The sequence below is a fragment of the Nothoprocta perdicaria genome, unplaced genomic scaffold (genome assembly GCF_003342845.1).
Source record: "Nothoprocta perdicaria isolate Ctin4 unplaced genomic scaffold, notPer1 scaffold_142, whole genome shotgun sequence".
NCBI classification, from domain to species: Eukaryota; Metazoa; Chordata; class Aves; order Tinamiformes; family Tinamidae; genus Nothoprocta; species Nothoprocta perdicaria.
Genome location: NW_020454561.1, coordinates 369,801 through 393,802, shown reverse-complemented (window position 1 = coordinate 393,802; position 24,002 = coordinate 369,801). Strand labels below are relative to the sequence as shown.

General features: G+C 36.4%; 1 protein-coding gene across 1 annotated transcript in view; it reads left to right on the top strand.

Moving 5' to 3' along the window:
* The window catches only part of DIAPH3 (diaphanous related formin 3), a 185,000-nt gene that overhangs the window by 87,154 nt on the left and 73,844 nt on the right, over positions 1–24,002 (top strand). Inside the window, exons 22-24 of the mRNA XM_026034312.1 lie at positions 674–913; positions 5,578–5,707; positions 18,559–18,683. Coding sequence (XP_025890097.1) covers positions 674–913; positions 5,578–5,707; positions 18,559–18,683 — 495 coding nt within the window. The remainder of the gene's footprint in view (positions 1–673; positions 914–5,577; positions 5,708–18,558; positions 18,684–24,002) is intronic.

The following is a 24,002-nucleotide window of genomic DNA, read 5'->3' as shown; positions in this document are numbered from 1 at the left end:
AAACTTCACTTGAAAATCCCTGAGCAGTAAAGCATAAAGCAGGCCCAGTGTTTTGCATACAGTCTGCCCAAGCTCTTGGTTTCCTTCGGAGTGTTCTGTTCCATCCAATTAACTGTGTAAGAGCTAGGACTATAGTGCCCTATAAATACTGGCATATATAAACACATGCTATCATGTTTCATAGAAGAAATTGTTCTTCAAAGCTATGTTTTCCAGCAAGTTTATAGTATAATCTTATTGCAATCAGCTTTGAAATATTTGTACCAGAAAATGAGATTTGCCTTGTTTTGGTAAATTCCGACTTATACAAAATTTGGGAACTACTTTCATTACTTTGCGACTACTGGGTCATAAACTTGGATTAGTTTTATAGGATTTGGTGTGTGAGTTGACAGATGTGATATATGATGACACTTTATCTTTTATTGCTTACACATACTAGTTATTGGGAAAGGATGGGAAGATGGAGGCAGTTCTTATTAACCACAAGATGAGATTTCAGTTGCTTACCCAAGTGTCTCTCATTCATTCGTTCATTTGCTATCAGTTATAGCAGATATATTGCTTCCTCAAGCCTGTCACACCAATAAATCATTTCAGATGGTATGCATTTGTACAGTGCCGAAGTATAGCATGAATTTTAAAGGAAATCTCCTATTTTCTTTTCAATCAGATGAGCAATGTGAAGAGACTACGGCCACGGCTCAGTGCTATTCTTTTTAAGCTTCAGTTTGAGGAGCAGGTGAACAACATCAAACCTGACATCATGGCTGTCAGTGCTGCCTGTGAAGAGATAAAGAAGAGTAAAAGCTTCAGCAAGCTCCTGGAACTGGTGTTGTTAATGGGAAACTACATGAATGCAGGTTCTCGGAACGCGCAGACCTTTGGATACAACCTCAGCTCCTTGTGTAAAGTGAGTTCTGAAATGCCCGTGCTAAGTCCTGCTCTTGCGTTCACTCTTTTTTTTTTTTTTTTTAATTACACTCCTAGATACTTGGCTTTGTCTTTGTGGCAGTTRATAATTTGTTTTCATTTTTGTCATTATTCTTAACAGTAGCTGATAGCTTCAGTGATACACTACACTTCGTACAGTGTGCTTGGAGATTAGCTTGCGTATAAAATTTTGCAAGTTTCTATATTTAGGAAATAATACAGAGCCTAATTAAATAAGGCTGCAGAAGGACTGTATCAATTTTGTTATAGTAGCATTACAGTCCTGTGTGTCTGGATATTTTTGACTGTCACATTTTATTCTCTTTTTATACAGTTCTCTCTTGTGCATAAAACCTCTCCTTATCTGAYTCTTTTATTTTAAAGCTCAGTATCTCATCACTTCCCTGTGTTTCATTTATTTTTTCTTACATAAAAGCCAAAAGATGAAAGATTAGGTATATGCAATAAGATATCTATCCTTTCCTAAGTTTTAATTTGTAATCCAATCTAAGCTTATTCGCCTCCCGACTCCTTAACAATTCCAATTTTGTTTTCCTGTACCCACTGCATGGTCACKGCAAACTATTCAGACATGTGTTTAACAATTCTTATGAAGAAGGAATTATTTTTGAAGTTAAGATGTATTCTTTGTCTTTTCATAGCTTCCTTCTCACAGAATGGAGAAAATGTAACACTTTTATGTTAACTCCTACATTCTTCAAAATCATCAGCCTTACTCTGCCATGGCMCAGAAGTTCTGTTACTCTAGTATTCCAGTGTTAAATACACAGAAAATAGGTATCATATTCAAGTTGTAACTTATAAGCCATACCTATTTTAAAGTAAATACTTAAGCATGTAGCAGTGACCTAGARGAATGTAGTGTAGATAAAATCATTGAATTTAAAAATACCTGTTGTTGAGAAATAAATAKATTTTATAAGATAGGAATTAAAGGCTTTCTCTACAGAGAGTAGAGATACTTACTCTCTTTAAGTGAACTACTCTCTTTTAGTTAAAACTACTAAAGAGTTTTAAAGAACTCTTGGGAGTTCTTTAGAAATACATTTTTACCAGGATCAGTCCTAGATCCAGTTATATTCTCTGGGTTTTTTTTAAGTGTAAGAAATTGAAAAAATATATATATTTATGGAAGTAATAAGTCATGCAAAGTTAAATGTTACAGGTACTTAGGAGAGCAGGATCAACATGATCTTGGAGAAATAATCTAGCATCTAGAAGATGAAAAAGATGAAAGGCTGTCACAAAATACTRAACTTGGGGCTCTGTTATATATAAACAATGAAAATAAGGAAGAAGTATCTAGGTAATATTCCAGAAAATATGTTTCAAGACCTGGCTAACAGGGTAGTGCACTGGCATTAAATGCGTTTGATAAACTAGGATCTTACGTTTGCAGAGGTTATTTGGGGTTGCAAGACTCAACAATAAATTCTGTTGCAAAAGAGGCATTTTTTTCTGTGTTTTAGAAGGCCTTCTGTGTAATCTAAATATGTTGGTTATTCCTGTGTATTTGATACTGAGAAGGCCTTAAGGGAAGTCTTGTATGCAGCACTAACAAAAATGTACAGACTGACTGGTAAGAATCCAGAGTGTAGTAACATGTAATACTGCTAAACTTCTGTAAGAAAAAAAGGAAAGCACTTGGGTGTATTTCATTTAGAAAAGAAATGTGAGGAGTAGGAGGAAGACATAAGTGTTCTTAGGTTATTAATTTATGATAAAGAAGCCTTTTAGACATTGATCGGTGCAACTAAGGTAGATAAAATAATTGGTTTGGTGGTAGCAGAGGAAGCTTGGATAAAAAAATAGGAAAACTTCCTACAAAGATAATTAGGAACTTCGTATTGATGGTGATGTAAAAAAAAAATATATCTAGCACATAAGTTTTGCTTATATGCTTAAAAGATGCTACTTTTGATCAGGTTGGTAAAGTAGACAGAAGGCTATAAGGACATAAAGAAAGGTTTTGTTTATGCTGGTGCTCATACAGCACTCCGAACTGTTGATGCTGTTTTATTCCTTCCCAGGCTTCATTCACAATGCATAAACATACATCCCAGGACTCAGTATAATTATATTGCATAAGAAATCTTCAAGTATAAAATTGAAGTTCAAATTACAAAGCATTTCATGTATTTGAAATACACATGGTGTATATTTCAGGCAGGTAGTTCATTAATCCTGCTCTTTTTTCTGAGTGAAGATAATGCCACCTTAATGTCAGTGAAGGTTAGTGTATTGACTTAGCAAATTATTACAGGCAACTTAGTAAATTATTACAGGTTTTGTTGGAGACAGAGCAAAAACCTTGGCCTTAGAGATAGTCTATAGAGAGTCTATAATACTTCAGGTTTTTAGCACTGCATCTCCCAGGGTAAGTGTAACTTGCAGAGAGAGAGAGGATGATTGACTCCCTGGGAGTTTGCGTGTTTCATTTTCCTATTGTACTGAATTCATATTACCAGTGTCAGCTGAGAAGGACACATTTTATCATCATCCCAAACACCAAAGAAAGGCCCAGGTATTCAGCACATCAGCGGCTTCGCTGCTGGATTCAGCTGTCTCCAGTCTGTCTGTCTTGCCCTGCGGAGCCCAGAAGTGGGCACAGCACTGCAGTAGACACCGCAGATGTGCTCTGACCAGTGCTGAGCAGMGCCGAAGGATCCTGCCCCTCACCTACCTTTAACTCTCTCCCTAATGCAGCACAGGATGCTGTTAGTCATCTTTGCTTCAGTTGCTGGTACGAGGTCAGTTTATTTTCCACCATGATCCTGGATCTTTTGGTGCAAAGCTGCTTTGCAGCCTGTCAGCCCCAGCCTGTACCCTGTTGTCAGGGTTTATTCCTCACTAGGAGCCTTTTTTGGCTCCAGGAGATTCCTGACTGCCTGTTTCTCCAGCTGTCCCTCTGAGTGGGAGCACAGCCGTCTACTGCATCAACTCTCCACATTTTGAATCATGCGCTGACGTGGTGAGGGTGCAGTCTGTCCCATGCTGGGGTGATCAGTGGGGACATGAAACCACATTGGCCTGGGCACACACTGCTAATGACTAACCAGGGCTTGGTTACTGTGCTGCTAGCCCAGCATTTCAGTCAATTTTCATTCTCACTCACTGTCTGCTTGTCAACACTTTCTCAGTTTGTCTATGAGGATGTTATGGAGGACATTCTCCAAAGCCTTGCTCAAGTCAAGATAACTAGCATCACTCCTTCCAGCATCACTCCTTTCCCCTTGTCCACTCCTCCAGTCCTCTCATGATAGAAGACTCTCAGGTTGGTCGAGTGTAATTTCCCCTTTCCAAGTACCCAATTTGTGCTTGTTTTGGAAACGCTATCTTGAATTAATCCATTTGATTTAATGGAAGCATATGCTAGGAGAGTATATATCATTGTATTTATGGACATATCTTGTTCTTTGAAAAACATCTCTCAATTTTCATAGTAAAATGTGAAATATTAACTTCAGTGGTAATTACCAATACACAATTGTTCATTTTAATTAAGCATGGGAAATAAAGTATTTTAATTAAGCATGGAAAAAGCAAACAATGTATTCTTATCTGTTTCTAATGTCACTAAAATGCCCTTTCTGAGATGTTTGAGAGTACTGGGAAGTACAGATGTGAGAAAAGTATCTTTGTAAGAAACTGGCAACCATGGGATATTCTTTCTTAGTTACTCTCCTGCTGTTTTGCATTGCCAACCATTTGTGTCTTTCATGGTAACCAGATTAAGACACAATCTTTAAACTGAAACTGGTTAACATGCGTTTTATATTTATTTAGTGCTAATTATTCTTCACTAACAATATTTTTGTCAGAAACTCTAAGGTACTGTGTATAACTTGGCAGCATTGATCCCTGCAGACACTTCATGCATATCATGTATAGAGGTGCTTTTTCTGCAGAAATTCTTTTGCAGAAATAGGGTTTAAAAGACAATAGACAAGCACTTTTCTGTAAGATGTTATTTTAAAATGGCAATACTTTCTGTTTGTGGATATGAGTTTTCAAATTGTGGGGCTTCAAATCCTGTTCATTGTTTGTAGAGTTCAGACAGAGAAGTTTGTGGTTGAGAATGTTGGAGGAACCCGAGTATCCTTAAGCTGTGAGGTCTGTGCTGTGAAAGACTGAGGAACAAACTCCTCTGCTTTGCTGAGAGTGCTGCAACTTCCAGCACTTGTGAGGCCTGGGGTTGGGCATCCTGCTGCGTACGCCTCATTACGGTGCAGGTCATTTCAGACAGTGAAATTGGATCACAGTGGATTGTTGTGCCTTATAATGGTAGATTTTGCTGATTTAGTTCTGACAATTTGCACTCTCAAGATCTACTTATACTTTTGCCCTCAACTTCTATATTGGTTAGATCGTGGGTGGTGTTTGTATAGAAACTCATCTATTGCATAGAATGACAAAACAAGCATTTAATGCAATTCTGGTAAGAGCTTTCAACAGGGTGAAAAATAAAACCGCAAACTGTTTAGAATTTTACTTAAGGTGTATACCTGTTCAGCAGTTCATTCTTCACATTTTTGTATTCACAATTAATATTGTATATTATTTATCAAAATATATTTATGTAGAGTATTATTCTCAAAGTTTTAACTTTTTCTTTCTTCCTAGCTGAAGGACACTAARTCAGCAGATCAAAAAACAACATTGCTCCATTTTCTTGTAGAAGTTTGTGAAGAAAAATATCAGGATATCCTAAACTTTGTAGAGGATTTTCAGCATTTAGATAAAGCTAGTAAAGGTATGTATTAACTAACTGAAAGTTTGATTCCTTTTGATTTTTTATTAGTCACAAATATTATTTTTGAGGTTGTTATGAATAGTATATGCCATACATCAGCATTTTGAACTGTTGTATTCTTGGAGATATTCATTACTCTATATTTCAAATTTTCGATCTTMTAAACTGTAAGAACAGTAGGTATTCAGTGCCTTCTAAGTCAGAAAGGTACAAAGGCTTTCAATTTTGTCCATTTAAATATTTTATATTTTTATAAATCAGAAAAAAATCTCTTCTGCATGTGAATTCTTCATGCAACAGTAGCACTGGAAGTTGGGAAAACACTTTTGTCTTCTTACTGCTTTATCACGCAGGGTGGAATTTCATAAATCTCAGTATGAGCAGCAGTGGATTTCTACATTTAACTTCTGAATTAGGAATTACTTCTGCAAATAAACTCACAGATGAATTTAAAATGACTAAGCATGGAGTTAGAAGCTGACACCGCCTCAGCACTGTCATGTTCTTGCAGGAAGATGAAGTTGGGTGGAACTGGGTGAGATCCTGGCCTGCATCAGGGGGAGTGAGCAGGAGCATTGCCAGCAGGTGGAGGGAGGGGATCCTGCCCCTCTCCTCAGCTCTGGTGAGGCTGCAGCTGGAKTATTGGGTGCAGTTCTGGGCTTCCCAGTATAGGAGGGACATGGAGCTTCTAGAGAGAGTCCAGCAGAGAGCGACAAAGATGATTAAGGGACTGGAGCATCTCTTGTATGAGGAGAGACCAAATGAGTTGGGCCTGTTTAGCCTGGAGAAGAGAAGGCTGAAAGGGAATCTTATCAACATKTATAAGTACCTGAGGAGARAATGTAGCGGGGAGGGTCCAAGCTCTTCTCAGTGGTGGCCAGTGATAGGACAAAGGGTAATGGGTGTAAATTAAAGCACAGGAAACATGTGAGGAAGAACTTCTTTGCTGTGAGGATGACAGAGCCCTGGAACAGGCTGCCCAGGGAGGTTGTGGAGTCTCCTTCTCTGGAGGTCTTCCAAACTCGTTTGGATGCCGCCCTGTGTCCCGTGCTCTGGGTGTCCCTGCTGGAGCAGGGGGTTGGACTAGATGATCTCTAGAGGTCCCTTCCAACCTCAACCATTCTGTGACTCTGTGATGTCTGAGTTAACTGACATAAGCTAAAATATGATTATTAGAATATCAGTGTCTATCTGTGTTGCTTTGCCCAGCCTCACTACTATGCCTCACTCAAGTCTCCCTGCTACAAACTGCAAAAATTCCTGATAGAGAATTTGAGATAACAGTCACTCATGTAGATTTTCGGTTGTTACCAGTGTTCTTAACACTTCCAATTTCAGTTAGTCCTTTATAAACACTTAAAAATTCAGGTATATTCCAAGACCTGCCAAATACTTTCCAGTCCTTCATACAACTGTTTGTATTGGTAATAAGTCTCTCCTTTATATGTTCAGTATTTTCATAGAAGCCACCATCAATTTGTCACTGATTTTTTCATGTTGTTGTTTACATTGTGGTTAAATTTTGTATATCAGCCAGAGTAACTAAATTGTGTTTTACAAGAGGCTATTTTTTTAATTATCTAATTGTTTTACATGAGGCTACTGATTATTGGATGGAAAGATTCTGAGATACATATTTTAAAAAAACCCCACAATGTATCCTGTAAAATTATCATTGTTTACTAGTAGATTTTCTATCCTTTTTTTAAGTACCTGCTGTTGGCTAGATGGATCTTTGTTCCGATTCAAGTGTGCTGTAGGGCAAAAATCAATGATCATGTGTGTTCAAGTTTATGCCTTTCATTTGTTTCAGTGTATTAATTGAGAGACTTTTGTATTTGCATTTTACTGTGTAGAAAAGGCAGAGCCCCAGGACATCTCTAACAACTCAGTGTACCAGTGYGTTTATCTAATTAAGTGGCTATTTTTGGTTATGATTACCCAAAGGTCAGTTCAGGATTGCTTATGAATAACCCCTGGTCAGAGCCAACTCTATCCAGCCTAAGGGAGTAACTTGGCTTGATTCATTCCACTGATACACAGATCGATGCTAACAGGTTAACCATCAATGACGGTGATCGTTGATGGTTTAATTTTCCTTGAATTGTCTCAGATTGCTCCTTTTATTAAATCTTGTGGAGATTAGATGACAATTCTGGTCTACCAAGATTCTCTTAAATCATTTATATATATATAGATAGATAGAGATATAGAGATGATATMAGCCCAGTAAACAGCAACCAGATTATGATCTCTGTAATAGACATCTTCCTTAATTCCCAGAGGAGTTACATATTTTTCTCCCAGAGGAGAAGTTACATATTTTAGAATATAACCAATAAGTGCTTTTATATTTTAGCCCTTCTCATTAACTGCTATTATTTTAAATAACTTGTCCTAACTTGTCCTAATTCTTARTTGTCTTAGTCTTAATATTTTCTTAAGTTTTCTTAGGCTTAATATTCTGCTAGTTCATTACTTTAGTCTCTTATTTTCTCCCTTGTATGTTTTGATTTTGGAATTTATGCATGAATACCATAAACCATTCAAATATGTGCCATGTAATGCCAAATTTTAATAGCATTTGGCAGTTCTACCGTGCCTCTGTTTTTGCATTACAGCTTGTAGAGCGAGCTGGTAAACACAGGTGTTACAAGGAACTGTGCTCACTAGGGAGACTGAAATGGAAAGTCATCAAAAATCTTATAACCTGATGATTATCTAGTCAAATACAATATATGGGTTGTGTTCTGGTAGAATATGGATATACAGCCAGGAGCTTCTCCATCCCAAGAAGCAGAATTTAGGAATAATCCTGTGTTCTTTACTGGGGGTAATTCAAATTTCTATTAAATCTGGAAGATTGCTGACTATGAGGGTTACGTCTAGATGTTCCAGGAGGTGGGAAGTCTGCCTCTCTTTTCCCTGTCATCCACTAGGAAGCTTCTGCTTGCATATGTGCTTCTGTGGTGGAAAGCCTGCTGCGTGAAGAAATGCACGATAATTCTCTGGATTTTTATCATAATACTACAATGCTCAGTTTTATGTGAGCCATACTGGTCATATTTTATTTCAATGTTTTGTTTCTAAAACATGTTTTCTACCTTTGGCCTAGTAAAGATTAGGGGCAGCACAGTTCTCTTCATGGTTGCACTAAACTGTTCTCCGAAATATATATTTTTTTATAATTAATACTGAAGAATAAATCTATGATGGCTACTAAGAATATTCTTTTTTTCCATAGCTTTGTTGTAAGCTTTTTTGTTGTTGTTGTGAGCTTCTGTATCATGTTTGCATACTTGTTTCTGTAAATAAAATGTGAAATTATTGTGTCATAAAGCTGTTATTGGTAAATGCCCTTTTAAAATTCTAAATCAAATTTTTATGTCCAGTATTGCTCAAATGCTGTTTATGCATCTTTTGCTACATGAATTTTAATTTGAGAATAGACCATTATTTGGTGGTCATTTAATTTGACCCTATAGAACTCTGCTATGCATCTCGGTTCTCTCTTGTTTGTTTGTTTGTTTGWTTGATATTCTGTTTCTGTGACCATCAAGAGATTGACAAGAGCCTTAGTGCAAGTTTGTCCCAAGCTCTTTCAAAGGTGCCTTTTAGAGTTCTTACCTGATCCAACTTTGCTTGTAGCATCCAGCCCCTGCGTCCTGCACCTGGTAACTCCTTCCTGTGAAATCCTTCAGTCTCAGAACGTCTCTCTCAACTGCTGGCTGAAAATAATGTTCAAAATAGCGAGCACTTCCCTTTCCCATCATTCATATTTGTACGTGTATTTTACTTGCCGCTTCTCCCTGAATTTCTTAAAATGCTGTTTCCATWTTTTTGTCAGTTTGTATTTTTTTCCCCATACTTTTATCAATTATACTGTAAACGTTCTTAATCGGCTCCATTTGGGCTCCCCTTTTTCTCCAATATCCTTCAGATTTAACATATATCTATTGCAATGTTTAGCAATTCATTTTTAATCAGTCAATTATTTGTTTTTCAAAGCTATGCATTGCTGATTGATTCTCCCTTAAAATGTGATAGCTGTTTCATCCTTTTAGAAGAAATATTCTTGTTCCTTGTGTTTCATCAAATAGTTTCCATAATACTGTTGTATAAGTGTCATTCATTAAGCTCTTAACATAAATTGTGAGGCTTTAAAAGCAGTGTTATGTCTGTTTGTTGTCAAACTAATTTCTATTTTATAGTACTTTATACATCTTAGTATAATTCCTAAAATGTGATATGAGGACTTCAAAATGTGTAAAATCACCTATATATATATACACACATATATATATAAATCCTCCATTAAAACAAGGGATTTTGAGGTTTTATGTGTATATATCTGTGACAGGCAAGCAGCAATGGACGTATGACCTATGCCATAGTTGTTTACTTCAGGTTATTAAATTTGTTTTTTCCGTTATGTGCTAAGGTTTTCCTATCTGCTTTTGTAATACTAGAAGTAGGCTTAATACACTGCTGCAGTACATGAATTAAAGATACCTTTTTTCTTTGAAGTATAACAAATTCTGGTTTTTAAGTGCTTGTAGATCAGCAGGAAGAGCTTTTATTGCAACTAATGAGCTTACTGATAGGACAGTTTCTGAAGATTCATTTAATTAAAACCGTCTCTTCCCGTAAACATAATGGCTTTCTCACTTTTCTGTTAGTATTTCAGACAGGTAATATTTTGATAATTTTGTTCACTTCACTAATTCCTCATTTTCTTGCATTTTAAAGGTTTATACGGTGCTTATGTAGACTACGGTTTTATTTGATTGACTGTAATTTGCAACCCACCTTACAGGTAGAAGTGTGTAGAGACTGTTCCCCTCGCTTTGTAAGAACAACATGAAGCTGCAGGTTTTTCTCCCTCTAAAAGCCATTATTCTGCCATTTTACAACTAACTTACCCATTTTATCACTTTTGAAGCTTCACTATTTTTTCCTAGGTAGTTAATATGACTATAAACCAAACTGTGTGTTTTTTTTAAAGTTTGTAGGAGAAAGTCTTATATTGTTTTAAGTTACAAATACTGCTATTATTAATTTAGTTGCTAGGTGAGAATTGTAAGCCTTTAGTTAAATCTTGATTCCTTTTCATTGAAGAAAAAAGAAAAATCTTTGAAAAGAGCTAGTAAACACATAAGCGCTAAAGTAAAACAGAGAAGCAAAAGAATTTGTCTTACTTAATTTTTTATTTTACAAGAAACTTTTTTCCTGGGGAGGTGAGATGCTCACCCTGTCTTCCACAAAAAGAGACCACGTCTGCTGGTGAGGTTAATACTATATTTATTAAAAAACACTCAATCCCTGCTGAACCCTTAAAAGCACTAGGACAACATGAAAGAGCCATATTGCGCAGTGTTGATAGCATATGCATCAAGTCAAGAGGAATACATTTTTCCTCCCTTATTGAATTTTTAAAAGTTTATGCCCAATGCCTTGGTAGTATTAAATAGTGTGCTGTCTACTATGCATCGTTTAGGGCTTTGGGAGGCTGTTTATTTGTTTTAAGTACCAAGTCCGCTGGGCCTGTTTCCACATATTCCTTTTCCATTATCTCGACAGTAAGAAATTCCAGGAAACTTGTTAGCTGCCTTCTGCTATATATTTTATATACTCATATATATATTTTTTCTCTCCAGACAGTAAAATCATCAGTTTATTCTGCTCTAGTCACTTATGGCTGGCTTTTCTGTTTGTTTAAAGGGTAGGTTTGGAGTTTGCATTAGACATTCAGGCCCTATTGAACAATAGAGTTTATTAAGAACAATCAAAATCAGCCTTTAGATATAGTGTACTGGTATTGTAATTTATTGTTACAGTTACTCCAAGGAAATATATTTTACTTGCTACCAAAATGTTCCCATTATCTTCTGCTATCTTCTTACCCTAATGTTTAAGTTTTTATAGCAGACTGTTGAGCACTGGCAGAATCAGAGATTTACTTGGAGGAAGTTTTTGACGAGACAATAATCATAACCACCCCACTGAGGTTGGAAGGGCCCGTTGGAGATGGCCTAGCCCTACTGAAGGCAAGGTCAGCTAAAGGAGGCTGGTCAGGTCAGGTTTTGAATATCTCCAGGGGTGGAAAAACTCCCAAGCTCTCTGGAAAACCTGTCCAGTGTTTGACTGCCCACACCATAACAAAAAAATCAAAGRTCTTTAAGTGAAATTTCTTGCATTTCAATTTATGCCCATTGCCTTTTTTCTTCTCACTGGGGCCTCACTAGAAAGAACCTGGTTCATCTTTACGCCCCTCCTCTGCATTGGACATTTATCGCCGCCTTCTCTCCTGGCTGAGCAGTTCCATCCTTTTCAACCTCGCCTGTATGACRGGTACTACCAGCCCTGTGTCATCCTTGTGGTCCTTTATGGGCCTTGCTCCAGTATGACCACATCTCCCTCGCACCAGGTAGCCCAAGGCAGAGCACTGTGCTCCAGATGTGGTCCTACCAGTGCTGAGGAGAGGGGCAGGATCCTTCGACCTACTGGCAACGCTCTTTCTGATGCCACCAAAGATGTTGGTCTTTGCTTCCAGGCCACATTGCGGGCCCGTGTTCAGCTTGTTGTCCACCAGAACCATTTCCATGGCTCCTTTATTTATTTGGTTTTAAGTGAAAGATTTAGTTGCCAGTGTACATTTCTGCAGAAGTTTACAGTTGTGTGAAGAGATCCTCCATCTTCCTGGGTATTTTTCAAGAGTGATGGCCCTATAAAAACATGAAAGCATGAATTCAAAATCTGAAGAATTAGCTGAAAAATAGAAGACTTGATATGGACTAGAGGTTCTTGTGCTTTTCATTACATATGTCATCTAAATGCTCTTTTTGGTGGCTTTCCAGAAAGATAGTAATGAGATTTCTTCAGAATATTGAAAAAGGAACAGTAGACTTATTCATTTTAACTTCACTTTTCACTTCACTTTCACTTTCACTTATAGTACATAGAATTTTCACTTCACTTATAGTACATAATTAATTTGATTTTTTTTGTTGTTGTTATTAATATAGGTTTGCAGTATATTCAAAAGTAGCTGTGCAGGAAGGATGGCAGAGAAAAATGTAAGAAATGGCTTATGTTACCAATTTTTAATACACAAACTTAAAACCTTAATTTTACCACATCCTAAGTACTGTAAGTCAAAATCTAGTGTTACCACTTCCAAAATGTTAGGAATCGGCAAGATTTATCATCTGAGTGAAGTTACTTTTGTTGCACCTGTGAGCATTTCCTAGTTCTTGGGTTTGTAATGCTGTTGGTTGCATATGAAGGCTGCACCTAAGGGAGGTAACAACTTATCTCATGCCCTACTTTTCTATGCCAAAAAAGCCAGTGTAAGTTTTAGCAGAGCTCCTGAAGGTTAGTGTAGAGGCATCTGAACAAACTAGACATTTCTCAAATGTGCAGGTCAATTAAAACAACATATTAAAAAAAAAACAGCAACAGAAAAAAAAACCCCACCAACATTGTAGATTTCAGTAATTTCATCACAGACACCCCATCAATAATTGACCTCATGCCATGTGGAAAACTGCTGTCAAATTTGGAGGAAATAAGGATTAGTGAAATAACTGCATAACCAAGAAYACAGTATGTGCTTTTGAAAAGCAAACAGTTGTAAGCATTGTGATTTCTAAAGGCTTACTGTTAATTCCTGATTCTTTTGGGGGTATGTGGGCAGGTAGAAATGTCCTAATAGAATGAAAATATGAGGCAAAATTAATAGCTGTTGTTAGTTTAGATGAAGATTAGCATACCACAGAGAATCAGAAAGATTACAAGTGTGGGTGTGGGGGCAGTTAGAGAAAAATATTTCATTTAAATATGTTACTGCAAGTATAAATTAGCATAGAAATTAGATCAAAATGCTTAACTATTAAAAGAGTAAAGTTTCAGAATAGCCTTCCTGAGAGTTGATTTCCTTGGGTAAGAAAAAAAATAGAGTTTGATAGTTAAGAACAACAGTTATGTGAATATGGTTCTCAAGATAGCACATATACTAAGTTTTTTAACCCAGGAGATAAATTACAGAAGAGATTGAAGATTTGGTTTGATCTGACTTTCAAACAAGCCTCCTATTAACTTTAAAGCAATGGTATTTCTAATAGCCTTAGAATAAGTACTGAAGTGTAGTAAAGTTATAGTAGACAAAGAACTCCATGTGGAAACAATCTTCTAAGATACCATCCTTTAAAATCTGTATGTATTCAGTCTTTTATTTTCTTTTTTTCCTTCCTTCAGTGGGTAAAATTGTCAAGACTAATTTTACAGTACCGTAGCTCACTAGGTARTAGAGGAATTTTAGAGGAATAGAAAATAGAGGAAGCACAATTTTTTTCAAGATTAAAACAGAAACAAAGGCCTAGTAACCTCAAAAGCAGCTGACATGCTTTTTCAGCTTTCTATAAACATTTCCTTATCCARTTGGGAGCCTGACATAGTCTTCCAAACTAAGTACTACACTCACAAATGTTTCTTTTATAATCATGAAAAAATGTGTTTCCCAAGAATTTATTGTTCAACAAAAAAACAAAAACAAAAAAATCAGGATGGTGAGGCTTGAGGGCACCTTTACATATTTCCACGATTTACTGATATTTTGCACCCCTGTTTATACTCGGAAAGTATCAACAGCTCCTAAACAATTAGTTTGCCAATCTTGCATAACTCCTGCTTAGCGTGTCCCTGTGCGTGCGATTGGTCTCTGCTTTGGCTGCAGAAGGGGTGACTTTCTCAGAGCTCGAGAGGGAGTGACATTGTCAGAGCTTGGGGGAAAAAAGTTAGGTTTTCACTATCTGTAAAGTGTGGTGCCTGCTACACAAAAAAAAAAAAAAAAGAAAGGAAAACAAGGTCTAGAAGTGTCTACAGAAGGCAAAAGAAAAGGTCATCTTGGGAGGAAATAAAGGAACATAAATATTGGATTTTTTCTATAGTTTTATGTAATACTGAGAGAACATGTCCAGCTAAATCTTATTCCACCGTTACTGTGCTGATGTTTACAGAAGCCTTATAATATTTTSTGTCTGAAATGCTTCCTCTTAGTGCTCAAGACCACGCAATACTGCATTTTTATCTTTTTTCCTCCATGAGAAGCAGAATTTTGAGGCTGCACTTTGTCATTCAACACAGATGTTTTACTTTGAAATGCTGCATCAATAATATGTTGACATCTTTAGAGAATTATTGAGTAGAGTGAAGTCGGTGAGTCCAGCATTCATGAAGTTCAAAGAGCAAAAGCAATAGCATGTTGTCAGAATCACTTTTATTTTCATCCTTACAGTGTAGTTTTCTACCTCAGAAGAGGATATAGGTCAGCTTGGTGCTGTCACATTTTCCCCTAYGAATGGAGGGGCCAGGATAGATACAAAAAAAGCTAAATATCTCTGTGGGAGAGAATGATTCTCTCAACACGGAGAATGTGACCACCAAAGAAAACTGTCATCGAGCTTAGACAGCGTGTAGATAAAGGGATGATTTAAAAAATATCAGCTGAAACATCTATTGAAAAAAAGTAGTAAAAGATGTACAGGGAGAAAGTACACAGGTGGAATTACTTTTTAGAGAATTATTCCTGAAATTGAAGTTGAAACAAATATAACCCCAAAGGTGGAAGAAATATTGCTTTAATTTTAAGCAGGAATGATAATCTTGCTTAAGAGCAAGAGKAGGTCAAAATGTTACCTTAAAAATTTGTGGAAACAAAAATCAAATTGTCGTGTTGTAGATACTATTTTTCATTTCTGAATTCTGAAACAACTGAGATAATGAACTAAAATTTCAGTAAGTAGGATTTTTATCTGGTTCACTCTGCCATTAATAATGTGTTGTGACTAGAGAATGTTTAAGAAACTGAGAGGAAATTCATGATTTGGGCAATTACAGATCTCTTAGTGTAATCTTTATTTTTTTTTTGTCTTGCCAATGAGCACATCTGACAAAAGGTAGGAGGGGTTGCCAGTTTACCCCAGAGATTGAGGTTGTCGTCACCATATTAATTTGGTAATAACAGCCTTGGTAAAGAAAGAGGCTAATTGATCATAAGACAATCAGATAAGGTATTTTCAGTGCAGCCCAAGAAGTATTAATCACCTCAGTAAAAGGGTTGGTGAGTCAGCTGAAATGCTACGCAGAAGCTTTTAAAAATGAAGCAGGTGCCAAAGCTTCTAGATCATGTTTTCAGAAAACCTGAATCAAGAAGGGAAGCTCAAGAAACCAAAGTGTTTTAACACTGAAAACCAGAAGGTGATGACAATTCATCAGTGCCTGTGAAAGTATTTAAAGAGTAGAAGAGGATCCAAGAGCTTTAAAATGTTCAGACAGATGTGTCTTATATGCAGTAGAGCTTAGCTGCCATTCAAAAACCTACTCATTGAGTTCTTTTTTTTTAAGCTATTAAATGAGTGAGTTACTTCAGTTTGGCCTWGGGTTAACTCTGAAAAACCCTGAGATTTAATTTTATCTTCTACCATTCTTCTAATTCCCTTCYGATTTCATACCATATTTTCTAGAGGGGCACTGAGGTAGTGTTGGCAGGTTTTTCTGTTATGTGGGATCTTTTTGTTGAAGAGCTGCTTATATTCTATTTTCAATTTCCCTCTTTTCGGTAAATTGAAAGCTGTAGAGACAGAAAGCTGGAGTAACACCAGTATATTGCGAGCTGGCTGCTCTTCAAGACTGTCACTAGAAATAGAGACTTAAAGGAAAATAAATCTAATGGATGGTCATTGCTAAAATCAAAGGAGTGTTCAGTTTATACTCAGGATCGAGTTAAGATCTTGACAGAGAAAATAATCTTCAGAATAGTCAGGTGAAGATTCTTGAAAAAATATTTAATTGTTCAAAGTAAAAAAAAAAGTAATAGAAATAAAATATTGTCTTACTAGAAGCAAAAGTTCAAAAATCTCCATGCCAAGAGCTGATTAACAGACATGGGGATTTTATATCTGGCAAAAAAGATCTTTTTCAGTTGATGCAGATTWAAAAACAATGAACACACACCAAAACCGTCTCCTTGCTAGGTCTGATCTTTTTAACTGTGTTATCTTAATTTTATGCTGCAATCTCTTTATAGGCAAGACAAAACATATTGCTCAGAAATCTCTCTGAAATTGATAGTGATATTAAACCTAGGTATATATTCTGTTTCTTATYACCTTTCTAAATAATACCTTAAATAATATCTTAATATTGTATGTGCCCACTCACAAAGAAATTCTTTTGCCAGTGGAATTATGAATTTGTATGTAACTATCAGTTTTCTTTCTATTTCTGAAACATATGAAGACTCAGACACATCTGTAATTGGCTTTGTAAGCTTCTAATTTTAGCTGTGCTGCTCAGACGAGGTAGTTTGTGCAGATGCAGGGCKGGCCGACCTACCTGGTGGTGAGGAGGGTTCATCAGTTGCATAGTGAGAGCCTGCCAAGCCTGAGATACAATTGGAAAATGGTGGTGATCAGACTAAAATTTTAGACTTTTAGTTTCAGAAATCAGACATTGTCTTTTTTTTTTTTTTCCCCAATTACAGTATGTATTCACATATTATATTACAACTTTTATTATTAGAAAAATTGATTATTACTCTCTTTGGAAACCGGTACGATTGCCTGCGCTAGCATTTCCATGGGTTGGCACTGATTGTTTTATAGCTGAAGTAACATTTCTACTACAAATGGAATTATAGCTGCTATGCAGCATTTTAATCCAGTCATTTGGGGACTCTTATCAGTCTTTTATAAGAAAAATATTCAATCTGTGAGTGTATCTCATTTTTCTGTCATATGACTCTAATCAGAGGGTGAAATCATGGATCCGTCACAGATCCTATTGATATCATAGATCCATAAACTTTCTTTCTGGATTTTAGAGCTATAATATGTTTATAGGAATAATGTATTATGAATATAAGAAATAAGGAAAAAACCTAAGTGTGTTATTAGATTAAAGTTTAGAGTATGTTCTTATTCATATATGCATTGGACTTTATGACATATGGGCCACCTGTTAAATATGAAACATAACGTTTAAGTTTACTTCATAAATGATCACAATGTAGCTATTTAATTATTATAAATCCAACATATTTTACATTCTCTGATGAGTTTCTCTCATAGTACTATTCATGTTATAATATTTAAGTTAACTGTTTGAAGTTTAGGTGTTCAAATTCTTATCCTTGTTTCAAACGGTTGAATGTTAAATTTCTCTTCTCCTGGTAAAACAATCTTGTAGTTTTTCTACATCTCTGTATTTGGCTTGAGCTCTTTGGCTCTGATGAATTYAGTTGGGCGTTGTACCAGGCATTGTGCTTTCCAACTAGGCAACAGGGTCTTGGATTTCAAGTTTAGGCTTTTAATTCCYCTGTTTTCTCTGTTTTGAGGTTCCTGTTTTCTTCATGACAAAAAGCTCAGGCTTTCTGTTTTAACCGAATGAGACTGGGGAAAGCATTGTGGGTACTGGAGTCGCTTCAGGTCTTTGTCTGTAGGAGTTAATCAGAAGATACAGGACAGACTGATATATATTCATCCCTAGTTACTTGAAAAAAAAAAAAAAAACCAAGAAAACCCTGCTAGTGGAAAACCTTAAGTTAGAAAAAGTTTTGTGTTGTGCAGACTCACAAACTGCATATATCTATCCAGAATAAGTCCACCATTATAAGTGAGGAGAACTAAGTGTAGTGTGAGCGACCTATTTGTCTTGTTACAGCAATTCATTTAATGAGTTTTTTATTTCAGAATTGAACTGGTATACAGGTTTGGATAATGTTATAACTCATGGACTTTACAAGCAATACTTTACGCTTAAGGTGTTAACAGAACGTATGTACTATATTTTAGTCTCAGCAGAAAACCTGGAGAAGAGCCTGAAGTATATGGAAAAGCAACTTCAACAGCTTGAAAAGGATTTACAGACTTTTCCAGTTCCTGAAGATAAGCACGATAAGTTTGTGGCAAAAATGTCTATATCCTTTGGAGTATTTGTAAAAGAGGAAAAGAAGCAATTTAGATACACTTAGATTTTTATTTTTGTGCATAATCTTAACCTAGACTGTAGCATTTGTTTCTGAAAAACATAATTCTTATTTGATAAATTACCTTTATGGATTTTGAAACCATGCTTCTAATCTTTTATTCCACATTTTGCAGTTAAAGCTGTCTGTATCTCTCAAAAGAAATCCTTGTGGCATAAAAACATTTAATTAAAGCAGAGAAAAGCATTCTGTAGCTCAAACCTCCCTAGCAGATGTTTGCCCTGTGCGCTTGTCACTGAGGATATCCTGGAAGCAGAATATCGGCATCAGCTGAGGGAGAGGGGTTGAAAATTGCTTGGCAGCAATAGCGGAATTTTTATGATTACAGGAAGGCTCCTTTGCCATGTACAGAGTCAGGAGGACTTAGTTATTCAGTCCTCTTGATTAATCAAATAGTATTAAGTAAAAAACAGCAAGAGACCTGTAACAGGCTCTGAGGGAAATGCTGGCTCCTGTCATTGCTGCTTTAGGGTCAATTCCCTCTTCAGTGGAATAACTGCAGCGCACTTGGCTTGGTGTCCCCGGACTCCCTGCGGTGTCCTTACAACCCTGCCTTTGTTACTGCTTTCTGCGAGCCTGGAGGTGGTGGTGCTTGTTCCTCACATGCTTGGGCTTTTGTTTGTTTATTTTCTCTTGGTGTGGATGTTTTGTTTTGTTTTCTTGTTTTCTTTTTGCTTTGTTAGCTTGTTTTTTTCCCCAACTTGAAGTGTTTCCAAGAGATATGTTGCAAGGCACCAGAGTAGTGTCTCCATGGTATGATACACATGTGTCCCTGAAGAAGCAAATAAAACAGATGAGAATTAGGAGAAGAGGTTCTGAAGGCAAGAGGAAGAGTATTGCTAGAAGGTTAGAGGAAAATATATCCATGACAGCATTCTCAGGAACACTGCCAAGATAGGCAGAGACAAACTCTGTGCTTGGTTAGGAAATGATATGTGTAACAGAAAGTTAGGAATAGGAAAATAAACTCTTAATTTATTAAGAAATATTTACTAAACTAAAAATATTAAAATTAGATTAAACCTGAAAATTCTGAAATTCTCTTCATACTGGCATTTGGCAAACTTTATAGACTTTTTAGCTCTAAACTGAGGACTGGACTTACAGGGAATGCATAATTTAGAGTAGAAGCTTTATTTGGAGATGTGACCATAAAGGTTCCTTGCCTTTGGAAAAAAAAAAAAAAAAGACATAGAATAGAGGAATAGCTTAAAGAAATTAGTTTTACTTAAGAAAGAAAGCACAAGAAATCAAGGAATGAATATGTTCTTCTATGCCAGTATCAGACAGCTAAAATCCAAAAGTGATTAATAGGTTGCCTTATTTCACTTCTGTGTCATTAACGTAATGGGCATTCCTTAAACTTGCTATCAGGAAGTTAGTAGGATGCTGTGTTCCACATTATAAATTACATTTGAGACAGAATTGGTCACAGTGGTGGCGTAGTAATGTAGTAAGTTAAAATATGATAAAAGTCAGGTAGGGTTAATAGGTAGACCTTGTGTATAAATACATTGACTTTTCTGTAGATTTAAACACCATATAAGAGAAGTATTATGGCAATTTACTGATCACTTAACAGGCAAGAGTGATCATTGTAAGAAATGCAGAGGAAGCTCAATGCATCTTTGTTTTAAAGCATCTCAGAAGCAGGAATTCTGCCAGAGGAGATGTAGCCCTGATAGATGGTCAAAGCTTACAAAGAAAATAAAGCCATAATGGAAAAGCTAAACGAATTCTTTACATCATTTTTCACTAGGGAGAAATGTTGGTTTCTGAGGGACRATCTGAAATGGTGGAGTCAATAGAAGTTTAAAAGAAAACAAAATAAACAGTAATAAATCCCTAGGAATAAGGCAGTGGTCACTACAGACTAGCAAATGACTTGAAAGGGAGCCCCTTCAAGGGACTTGAAACTGTTGGACTATGGAAACTTAAGTGAACCTCTACRTTGGCTCTAGACACCATGGAATGGAAACCAACAAGGCGTACCTCAGTTTTTTAAAAGTGCTGTAAGAAAGAAGTGAGAATTGCAGGTTAGTAATCCGGCTTCTGTACCAAGAAAATTAACAGAGAACCGCATAAAAATAGAACCCGTTTAAATGGGAGATAATGATACTGGGAAAAGATGGTATAAATTGGTTGTTTGGTTTGTTTTAAGGAAGAACATGCCCCACAAATCTCTTACAGCATGCAGAAAAATGGCAGAGCATTCCTGAATTGCCAGATTGCTTCCCAAAACATGCTTTAAAAAAGACTTCCAAAGAAACAAACTTGTCAGGTGAAAAGCAGAATAATTGTTTTTTTTCTGRATTAATATATAATTAAAAAAAAATAACAGAAGTCATGACATAAGGCAGATACTGAATGATTAGTTTAGAAAAGGGGCAGGTAAATTTCTGTAATTATGGAGTAATGCRTAAAAATACATGTAATTTTTTTACRCCAATAAAGAGGAGTGTTGGGAACATATTGTTTCTTATGACCAGGGTTCTTCATGTAAATATGCAACTGCAAGTTAAAACCTACTAATGGCAATGCTTTATACACGACAGGTACTTTAACTGTAGCATTTACCTTTCTGGATGTGGCAGAGGTTGAAAATAATAAATAAATTTCATAGAGGGCTTAGTTACCTAATGGTAGTATTTCTGGAGCTGTTAAACACAATAGTCCAGGGGCAGTTTTATCTTGGGAAACCACTGACCTGCAGGCTGCTAAAAGCTGATCCTCCATCAGCTGAGGTTCTGCACTCTGCTTCCCTTGTTTGCTTCCTGCTTTCCCTAATCACTGGGAGTTGACTGCTGCCAGCAGCATGAGATGAATATTTGGTCTTATTTAGAATAAATCACTACAGGTAAAAAAGCACCACCACCACCTATTTCATTATATTAGGTTATTCAAACAGCATTTTTAACTGTAAATATTATGAACGGGAATATTTAGCCCTCACCTACTGCCTCTCTCTGTAGAAAGGCAGTAATTTACAGAACAGTGAAATTGCATATGTTTTGTAGTAATGCCTGTGAACACACTAATTAAAGAAGCTCTCTCTTAGAAAAACAGGAGCTTCAATAAATTACGGAGCAAAAGAGGTTTGATGTAAAGGTTAGATAATCCTGCACAGCGTGATGAAGCCTGGACCTGTCTTTTATTCCTATGACAAGGAAAGCGGAATGATGCTGATGTCTTGAAAGGCATGCAGCTCATAAAAAGGAACCAGCAGGAAATCTGAAAGAGGAAGGATGGGGCTTTGTTGGAAATAATTTTTCATCCTGAGTACAATTAGGCTCCATGGACAAGCAGGCTATTACATCCTGTCGCTAAATATCACAACCCAGAGGCCCCTAATGAACTGATTAGCATTCGTATTTCTTTAGGAAGTCAGATATATGCACAGTTGGTGCACTCTTTTATTGACAAAGTCTGTAATTATGAATATTTCTCCTATATATTAGATCGTGCTAGTTTGTCACTCATTTTATGTATGCTAGCTGAAGAGAAATTTTAGTCATTATTACAAGTCTTTTGTTTGCTTTAATTAGGAAAGTCAAAGAATATTGAACTGATTGATTTAGAGTGTTACCTCTATTCAGGGATATGTTCAATAAAAAGCACATTGAACAAAATACACTTGTAAATTTAAAATAAAAATATAGTGGTTTTATGAAGACTATCAAAATTGCATATGAACAGCTTAATTAACTGGATGAGCTCTCTATCAACCTTGCTCCCATCTCATAATTTTCCAAGTACCAAGAGAGCTGGTCCCTTGGACATGTGTGATGAGCCCCCAGCTGACTGCAGGGTTGATGGTGATTTTCACAGAAGCCTCCGGAACTGAGACACAAGGAGCTGGTCACTGTCTTTCAGCTAAGACAGAGTCACCAAGAGTTTCTTTCTGATCTCCTCTCCTCCACTTGTACTTTTAATAAACTTGTTAAATTTGCTAGAGGGAAAAAAAATTACCCAGTCATCTAGACACAAATGAGGTAGAAGGAAACCATTTCAGCTGTAAAGGCAGAACTAAACTGCCTCCAAACTGTTGACTACCTAATCAGCCACCCAGCATGAACTTCCTTCTGTGCAGTGTGAACAAAGGGAAGTGTGCAAGATCACCCTAAGGTCTGGAAGATGTTAGAGCCTGGGCGGGCAAGGTGAAAAATCAGTGATTTTACCTTCATCTTAGGATCACGATGTTGGCAGGAAATGAAATAGGAATTTAGCAAACAGTCTGAATTTAACTTTATATACATATACGTATATAGTTCATATATAAAATATATATGTGTATGTATCTTGATATAGATATATTTACTTGATATATACACACAGAAACCTAAGTGCAGTGACTATGCAGTACAAATACATGCCAATATATTTTCGGTATTAAGATGTAGAAATAGATAGGAGAGGCTGAGCTAAAAAWATATATATTTTTGACAAATATTCCTCAGAGGATTATGAATTAAAAATCTAATTCTTTATTTCTTGAACTATTATATGCAGATAAGCAATTACCATTGAACCTTGCTATGTATGCTGTGTATGATGAAGTCTTTTTTTCAGTATATTACAATTGCTTTCTTAAAGAATTGAAAGAGGAAATCCTCATTGGAGCCCTGAAGAAATCCCACTCTTGGCATTAATGAAAAATGTGAAGTGTTTGTGCAGAGGCCTTTGAAAGGTTCAGTATGTTCTTAGCAAGACTCGCTAGCTGGTGTAGTGGTAGTGTCTTAGGTAATTCTGCTTAGAAGAAACTGTTCAAATATCTCTGCACCTGTTAATTTTGAGTTCTTACGCAGAATCACGTTCCTCTTTAGGATTGTCAACATTTACTCACAAACTAACCAATACTTTAATTCAAATGCATGGTGTATATAGGTTCTTTTGAGGAAGTATTTTTGGTACAGATTAAGATCATTCTGTATCTGCCGCTGGGTAGTAGCTGTTCTTATTCGTCAGGATACCCCACAGTATTTTATTTAGCCCAATACATTAAAATCAACATAGACTGCAAGCACTTCACTATAAAGAGCCCTGTCATAAATATGCAAGACCAAACATAGGAGTGTGAAATCTTGCCACAGATAATACTCATTTCATTGCTTCACTGCTTTTATATTCCATTAATTAGCAGAATGATGATCTGGAGTCCCCTAAGTGCAAAAAGGCAGCCCATGAAGTGAAGCTACGTCATGAAAAGTTACCGCTAACGTCTTGATTTCTTCTTTTTCCCACCTGTGCTGC